This window comes from Oncorhynchus tshawytscha, linkage group LG11 (genome assembly GCF_018296145.1).
Source record: "Oncorhynchus tshawytscha isolate Ot180627B linkage group LG11, Otsh_v2.0, whole genome shotgun sequence".
NCBI classification, from domain to species: domain Eukaryota; kingdom Metazoa; phylum Chordata; class Actinopteri; order Salmoniformes; family Salmonidae; genus Oncorhynchus; species Oncorhynchus tshawytscha.
The window spans coordinates 25,158,015-25,166,083 of NC_056439.1; the positions used below are offsets into that span (position 1 = coordinate 25,158,015).

General features: G+C 41.0%; 1 protein-coding gene across 3 annotated transcripts; it reads left to right on the plus strand.

Moving 5' to 3' along the window:
• The first annotated feature begins 883 nt into the window (after positions 1-883).
• LOC112244931 (protein FAM177A1) lies at positions 884-7,136 on the plus strand. Of its 3 annotated transcripts, none has more exons than XM_024412821.2 (5): positions 884-2,732; positions 4,724-4,900; positions 5,005-5,071; positions 5,167-5,264; positions 5,397-7,136. In XM_024412821.2, exons 1-5 carry the CDS (start codon positions 2,700-2,702, stop codon positions 5,589-5,591), a joined length of 570 nt encoding a protein of 189 aa, XP_024268589.1. In that variant the 5' UTR covers positions 884-2,699; the 3' UTR covers positions 5,592-7,136. The 3 variants fall into 3 exon arrangements, with proteins under 3 accessions (XP_024268589.1, XP_024268591.1, XP_024268590.1); XM_024412823.2 differs by lacking the exon at positions 884-2,732 and adding an exon at positions 3,878-3,974; XM_024412822.2 differs by lacking the exon at positions 884-2,732 and adding an exon at positions 3,981-4,279.
• Positions 7,137-8,069: the final 933 nt, after the last annotated feature.

The following is an 8,069-nucleotide window of genomic DNA, read 5'->3' on the forward strand; positions in this document are numbered from 1 at the left end:
CCAATGCTGTAGAAATGTAAAAGGAATTATTTTTCAAGAACAATATCCAATAGCAGATACCTTCATCACATTCAGGGGTATTTGATTGAATGCCATATACACATATTTGGTTGCATCCTGATGGAATGATGAAAAAATTGGATGGAATGGATGGAATTGGATGGAATTGGATGGAACTGATGGAATGGGAAAAAATTGAGGAGAGAGAAAAATTGCATTTTGGGGCTGGATTGCCTGTGAGATAGAGGACCGGACAAAAAAATGAGGAAAGTGGAACATATGAGTAAATATGGAGTGGGGGATTGCACAAGCCTGCAAGATCTGATGAGGGAGAAAATGGTGGACAAGGAAAAAAAGGAGAAAAGTGGAACATGTTTTGAGTGAATATGGAAAAGAGGATCATGCAGAACTTTTGGAAGAGCTACAGAAGGAATTGAATGTGACGAGAGTGAGGATGAAGTACCTGCGGTGAAGACCGCCGAGTTGAAGCCTCGTCCCAATGATGACAAGGATGATTCTGGCCCAGTGGGAGTGAGATTTGTGGAGAGAATGGATACTTGTATTCTGGCTGATCCATATGTGGTTTCAGGTTGGATGGAAAAAGAGGTTTGGGACTGTTGAGTTGGTGAAAGTAACTCAACAGTGATTTATTGTGTTTCTTCCATCCAGAGGGAGAGGGCGCTCCGGACCATGCGATTAGGGACAAGAACTGTCTTGCTTTGTTCTCCGGAGCAGGGCGCTGTTGAAAGCCGATATAATGGGGGTAGCATTAAGTATTGCGGAAGATCAACTGAAATGGAAGATTCCTGGTGTCTGTGAGGCCCGCCGTTTGGTGCGATGCAGACCCGGTGGAGAGCGTGGTGAAATGGAGAAGACATTGGCTGTTCTGCTGAGTTTTGATGCAGAGTCTCTGCACAAGATCAAGTTAGGATGTGTTAGTTATCCCGTGAGAGTTTTTGTTCCCGAAAATACTACAGTGTTATAGGTGCCAAGCTTATGGTCGCAGCAGTGTGTAGGAGGAAGATTCCTAGATGTTAGAAGAGTGCAGGAGGGCATGAGATTAAGGATGTGTAGTATCGGTGGAGAAAGTTGTGTGTGTAAACTGTGGGGGTGCCCATGGCGCTGGAGATCGGAGGTGTCCGGTGAGAGAAAGGCAGGTTGAGGTTTCCAGGCGTCAGAGTAGTACAGAAAGTGTCATATGCTGAAGCAGTGAAGAAAGTTGTAGAGAAAGATGGGTGCAGGGTGAGAGATCCTGAGGGGATTCCTGTGAGTAGGCAGAGACCAATAGAGAGGGATGGATGGGAATAACATGTGCTTCAGTAAGGTAGGTTTCTTAGCATTCATAGGCATGGTTGTCAACTGTACTGTAGAAGTGGAACATAAATCACAGAAAATAAAGGTGGTGATGGCAGCTGCAGAGAAGTACTTAGGATTGTGAGGTTGTACTGCAGAAGATTTGCAGGGGGTGTTGAGTGGTAGTGTTCTGTCCTCCCAGACCATTGGCCTAGAGTAGGATTAAATATTGGAAAGGGGTGGTGAGTTTTTTAGTGAGGGTTAATATTTGGCAGGGTAATGTTCCTTTTTTCCCAATTTTGTATTACCGGAAGTTAATGTAGGTAGGCCGTGACTGGCCTCACACTCCAGTACAGTAGGTGGCAGTGTATTCCCGTTAAAGTTGGTTGCGATCCGCCAACCCAATACCGAAGAAGAATGGACAAAAGTAATGGTGAAGCATGGAATGAAAAATAAGTGTCGATAATTGAAGGGGATGATAGTATATCAGACAAGGATTCGTTTCTTGTTGGGATGCGATTTTTTGAAAAGGGTGATTATCTGGGAAATCAGTTTGGCGTCTCGAAGACGGTAAATCGTAGCCTGTTAGGAAAAGTTCAATCAAATCAGAGTGACCAGGCGTGGGCTTGTCCCTGATTATGTCTCAGGAACAGGGCAGTGGGCCTCACAAGAATCGAGTCACCCGAAGTATCATGCTTCAAACACTGGAGTATGGGTAGGGCACCTGTTTTAAGGGAGTTATCTCTGGGTTGTCAATGGAAATTGAGGAAAACCTTGCGAAAGGAATCCTTTGCGACAAGAATCCCAGGTGTAGTTAGTGCCCGTCACTTGACCCGCATGGTGGATGGAAGAACATTTGTCGGTTCTATTTTTTTGGAATGATGTCACCTTTTACGTTACATTAAAAAAAAAACATTTTTAAAAAACATTCTCATCTATCTACACACAATACCGCATAATGACAAAGCAAAAACCTAAATACCTTATTTACATACTGTAATTATTCAGGCGCTTTAGCAGCGGTGTCTGCTCAGTTTGGGAGCTGCGCGAGAGGTAGAGGGAGATGCCCGTGTGCTTCGCGGTTTACCGGATATTTTTCTGCTGTGTTGTTGAAGATCACTGCGACCCACACGCTGCAGCGCTGTCGTTCAAGCCACTGACTTGTTATTCCCACTCGCCATCACGAAATGGTCTCATGCTAGCCACAAGTTCTGACTGAGCTCAATCGTCATAAAACGCAAATACAGTGATTACTTTGTCTCTTTCATACAAACTTTGAGAAATAACGAGGAGTGCCCACAATGTGTTTTGTGTGGGGAAGTGCTTAGAAATGAGCCTCTCATAACGAACAAGTTAATAAAACGACACGACTGTAAACCCAGTGAGTTCTTTCAGAACAGGGCAGAATGCTTCAGGAAACAGTGCTTCGAAAGTGGAAAGTAAGTCAACTAGCAAGGCATTGTTGTCATTTTATAACAGGTGATGATATGCAGAAATAAGGGAGTACTATCTCATAGTAGAAGATGTGAGTTTCTCTTTCAAACAATCTCCTGGCCTTGTAACTTTACACAGCTAATAGCTAACGTTAGCCAAAGCAAGCTAACTGGCGACTGATAGTGCAACCCAAAGAAACGGTACAGCTGAAGATTTTTAAAAAAAATCAGGCATACTGTACATTTTACTGTAGAAATAATTGTTGGAAACAAGTCTAGATTATAACTGTTGCTGTTAAAATACAAGTAATACTTTGTATTCTGAACTGGAATAAACTGATTGAAGCAATATGCTTTTTGAGGCAAATACTCACACATTTCTGGGATGCTCATCTGCAGCAGGAAGCAGTCTCCTGCCTGACTGAGAAAGCTGTAGATGTTCTGATCCAGTTTGGCACCACATACCTATGCAAGTCAGGGTTCTCAAGTACAGAAACAGTGTCAATGCTGAGCATGACCTCAGTGTTGCACTATCAAAAACTGAGCCCAGAATAGACCTGCTTGTTGAAAACTTCAACCAGCCACACACCTCTCATTAGGATTGTGTGTTTTCTGGTCTACATCTGTGATGTGATCAATCAATTTATTCCAGTTCAGAATAAAATATATGTATTTTAACAGCAACAGTTCCAACCTAGACTTTCTATCAACAATAATTTATACAGTAAGATGTACAGTAGGCCAGAATTTTTCCATCTGTGCTGTTACTTAGGGATGTACGATCAAAAAGCCTGTGTGTGTGTGTTCTGTTATACATCTGTGGGATGTGATCAATCTGTTGATTCCAGTTCAGAATGAAATTATTTATTGTATTTTAACAGCAACAGTTTCAACCGAGATGGGTACATAAGTGTTCTTAATGGGGGAAAATAAACATGAAAATATATTTATGGGTATTTCATAGTTATTTGTTTTTGTCTATATTGCATTTTTTAGGCAAATAGGGAAAAAAATGCAGCTATACATAACTAAGCTTGGGTCACAGGAAAATACAGAATTTCTCATTTGGGTCCCAGGCTAACAACGTTTAAAAACCCTGGAATTACAGTGATCTGTCTGAGCCCGCAAATGCGTCATCACATTCCCTAATCTGATTGGTCGAATAGGCGAGCCTTCTGATTTTGTGGCAACTCCTGATAGCCCCGCAGAGGAGAGAAGCAGTGAAGTGTGATCTCTGAGCTAATAATGGTGCGTTCAAAATAACTGGGACCTCGAAAAAAATACGAGGATATATCATGACATCTGTGATCTTCAGGTCGGAAAGTGGGAGCTCTAGGAAGAGGCCCGAGTCCACATGTGAATTTAGAGTTGGATTTACCGTTCAAAATATGTTTTCCAGTCGGAGTTCGTTTTTTTCCAAGTTCAGTTGTCTTGAACAAACTGATGTTGGAAGTAGGACACTACCGAGTTGATTTGAACGCGGCATAAAAACGGCGTCGCTGTATCTCTCTAATGTCATCATCTCTTTGGGGCAAGCTATGGACACTGAAAAGGTGTGATTATTCAAATGTTATACCTGTTCTCGTGAGCTTAGCCAACAAAAAAACGATTGTGTGTGTTTTTAGCTAGCTAGCTACTTCATTGTACTGTAACGTTAGCCTCAGCAGCTGGCTAGTAGCTATCCAGCTAGTAGAAAGCTGTCTCGAACAGGAATTCGTTCACAATTGTACATTTATACGACATGCGTAGCTAGCTACCATAGTAACAACCACTAGCACTCTGTCATTAGCTGCGGTACGAATGAAACACTCACATAAACTGCTTGAATAACATGCTGCGTTGGAATGTTTTCATTCAAATGTGTGACAAATGTCAACAACCATAATGTAGCTGCTATTCTTTCTAATAGTTAAATTATCATAGTAAAATTCTGTTTCTACCAGCTGTATGTAACCAAACACGTCTGGAGAATGAACTGTTGTTATGATGATTGACAGAGCTCCAATATGGTGAAGGAGTTTGAGAGTGTGGAGCTGGGAGACATGCGGATGAAAAAGCAGAAGGTGCCCCGTAGAACGATTTACTTTGCCAGTGGCGAGACCATGGAGGAATACAGCACAGATGAAGATGAGGAAGTGCAAGTTTCTATCGCTGTTAAGACCTCAGCTGACCCGGTTGGTTTCTCTGGACTTTACTCCATGACATGCACTTGAATATAATTAATAAGTCCCACATTTTGTTAACTTTGTTTTCTTATTGCGTCATGTTTTTGATACAGTCCAAGTTGAATTGGGGTCCATACTTTTGGTTTTACATGTGGAGAGTGGCAACCTCTACTATTTCAGGTAAATATGGGATTTTGTATACTACACTCTAAAGATAAACATGTATTGAATATTCTGTGTGTTAGTAATACTGTGCCTTGTGTTTTTACTTTCAGTTTGTGACTATCTTGGGGAGAGAATGGCATCATTGTTCGGAATTACCTCACCCAAGTACCAGTATGCTATTGACGAGTACTACAGAATGAAAAAGGAGGTACGTTGTTGTCTTGTCTTTGTGGAAAGCATCTATTTACAGACCTTGGAATGCTTCATTACCACTACTTTGTTACTACTCCATGATGTAGTTTGTAATATTCTTGCTTCTCATTCATGATGTGACTGACAGGAGGATGAGGAGGAGGAGGAGAACCGGCTGTCTGAGGAGGCAGAACGTCATTTTGAAGAAGAGCACAACCAGGAGATCCAGCAGCCAGCCATGGAGCAGCCGGAGGGCAAAGCCTCCTTTGTCAACGTCAGCTTCGAGCTGGACCAAGATCCCACACCTGATGCCAACCGATGTCCTGCCCCCATCCCCACTTAACAGTTCAATTAAATAGGTGTTTCCATTTTTCTCATTTCACGATGTAGCCTCCTCAGCCTTTTTTTGTTGCTAAAGCATAGAATTCTTATTTTTATCATATTGATTTGATATAGTGTAGTTTTCTTATCTTTGCCTAAATGATCATGTTCTATGTAAGTCACAGATTTAAAAAATAATCATATATATATATTTTTTTTAGTTGCTGCGTTGTAAATATACATTAACTTTTGTTTGCAATGAACATTGCTGTGCTGTGTGTCAGTGACAATGAATGAGCACACGGATGATATCTGATGCTGGTTAGCTATTTCCAGGTTTAAGAAATGTATTTTATTTTTTCAGGTACATAATAACATTGTTATACAGTAAGTTATTTTCAGCAAGATAAGTTACCTTTTTCTAAAACCATTCCAGATGTGCACAATGTTATGGAATAGTACAGATTTATTTGACTGGAAAATTATTTATATTCATGGCCAACCATGAAAATCTATTTTCATTTCAGAATGCCCACAAACATGTTACTGTTAGAATATGTCCCCAGGCCTTTAATGTAATAACTTCACACGTTGCTCATTGGCAACTGTGCAAAGACTTTAGACATTACTGTTGTCCAGGGCTATATATTTAGAAATACAGTGAGCTCCAAAGGTATTGGGACAGTGACCATTTGTTGTTTTGGCTCTACTCCAGCACTTTGAATTTTAAATGATACAATGACTGACTTTTTGTACATGGTCCCCTAAAATGGGGGAACTAAAAGTACTGGAACAAATTCAATGTATTTGGTCCGATATTCCTAACACAAATTGGGCACAAAATAATCTGAAACACACACAAAACAGCAAATGACTCCAACGAGTTTGTAGAGTCATACGCTTGATGTAATCATTGTGTGCTAAGAATATGGGACAAAATAAACTTTTGACAACTTGGATACACACGTGAATTTGTCACAATACTTTTAAGCCCCTAAAATGGGGGGGGGGAGACCATCTACAAAAAGTGCTGTCATTTCTAAACTGGTCATATGGATGAAAATACCTTCAATTTAAAGCTGACAGTCTGCATCAAAAGTCCTGGAGTACATAGCCAAAACAAAAACGTTTCACTGTCCCAATACTTTTGGAGCTCACTATCTCTGCTAGAGCTGACCTTATCTGCTATTGTCCATTCTCAGTGTACAGGGCTTGAAAGGGATGCCTAAGGTAAAGCCAAACATGTTAAAATTGGCTACTCTCTTTAGGAACGCAGTATTGTCAAGATAACTACTTTTTACCGTGTGTAAAATTGCCCAAAGAGTTTGAAATGCCAAGAGACACTTTATTAAGACAGATGCTAAACTATTTAGTTTCACACTCTACTGTACTATGTACACACAAGGAAAGAAAATCTTAAGAGTCCAACATACTGAAAAACACATTTTCTAATTTATTAATGGAAACCGGTTTCATTTGAAAACTTATTATAATAATTTGAGTAAAATATAGTATTTTCTTTTTCTATATGAACTGTACATTAAACATTTAACTGTCTTGCCAAGTCCACAGGAGTGTGTGTCAAGAATCAACTAACATACAGTACAGTTGGGAAGTATTCAGGCCCCTTGACTTTCCCACCTTTTTTAAATTTTTATTATTATTATTATTATTCTGAAATGGATTATTTAAAAAAAAAAAAAATTTTGCATTCCTCAATCTACACCCAATACCCCATAATAACAAAGCAAAAACAGATCTTTAGAAATGTTTACAAATGTATCAAATGAAAGAAGAAAAAAAAAAACTTTAGCACCTTTGGCAGCGATTGCAGTCTTGAGTCTTCTTGGGTATGACGCTACAAGCTTAACGCACCTTTATTTGGGGAGTTCCTCCCATTTTTCTCTGCAGATCCTCTCAAGCTCTGACAGGTTGGATGGGGAGCATCGCTGCACAACTATTTTCAGGTCTCTCCAGAGATGTTAGATCGGGCTCTGGCTGGGCCACTCAAGGACATTCAGAGACTTGTCCCAAAGCCCCTCCTACATTGACTCGGCTGTGTGCTTAGGGTCGTTGTCCTGTTGGAAGGTGAACCTTCGCCTCAGTCAGAGGTCCTGAGTGCTCTGGAGCAGGTTTTCATTAAGGAGCTATATATTTTGCTCCGTTCAGCTTTCCCTCGATCCTGATTACTCTCCATTCCCTGCAGCTGAAAAACTTGCCCACAGCATGATGCTGCCACCACACTTCACCAGAGGGATTGTGCCAGGTTTCCTCCAGATGTGACGCTTGGCATTCAGGCCAAAGAGTTCAATCTTGGTGCCTTTTGGCAAACTCAATGCGAGCGGCCATGTGCCTTTTACTGAGGAGTGGCTTCCATCTGGCCACTCTACCATAAAGGCCAGATTGGTTGAGTGCTGCAGAGATGGTTGTCCTTCTGGAAGGTTCTCCCATCTCCACAGAGGATCTCTGAAGCTCTGTCAGTGTGGCCATTGGGTTCTTG

Bases quoted from the DNA above. Each gene is read 5' to 3' on its own strand.
- LOC112244931 (XM_024412821.2), top strand. From the start codon at position 2,700: ATGCTTCAGGAAACAGTGCTTCGAAAGTGGAAA. The intron at 4,901-5,004 runs GTTGGTTTCTCT...TTTTTGATACAG, and splicing joins TTAAGACCTCAGCTGACCCG to TCCAAGTTGAATTGGGGTCC. The intron at 5,265-5,396 runs GTACGTTGTTGT...TGTGACTGACAG, and splicing joins ACTACAGAATGAAAAAGGAG to GAGGATGAGGAGGAGGAGGA.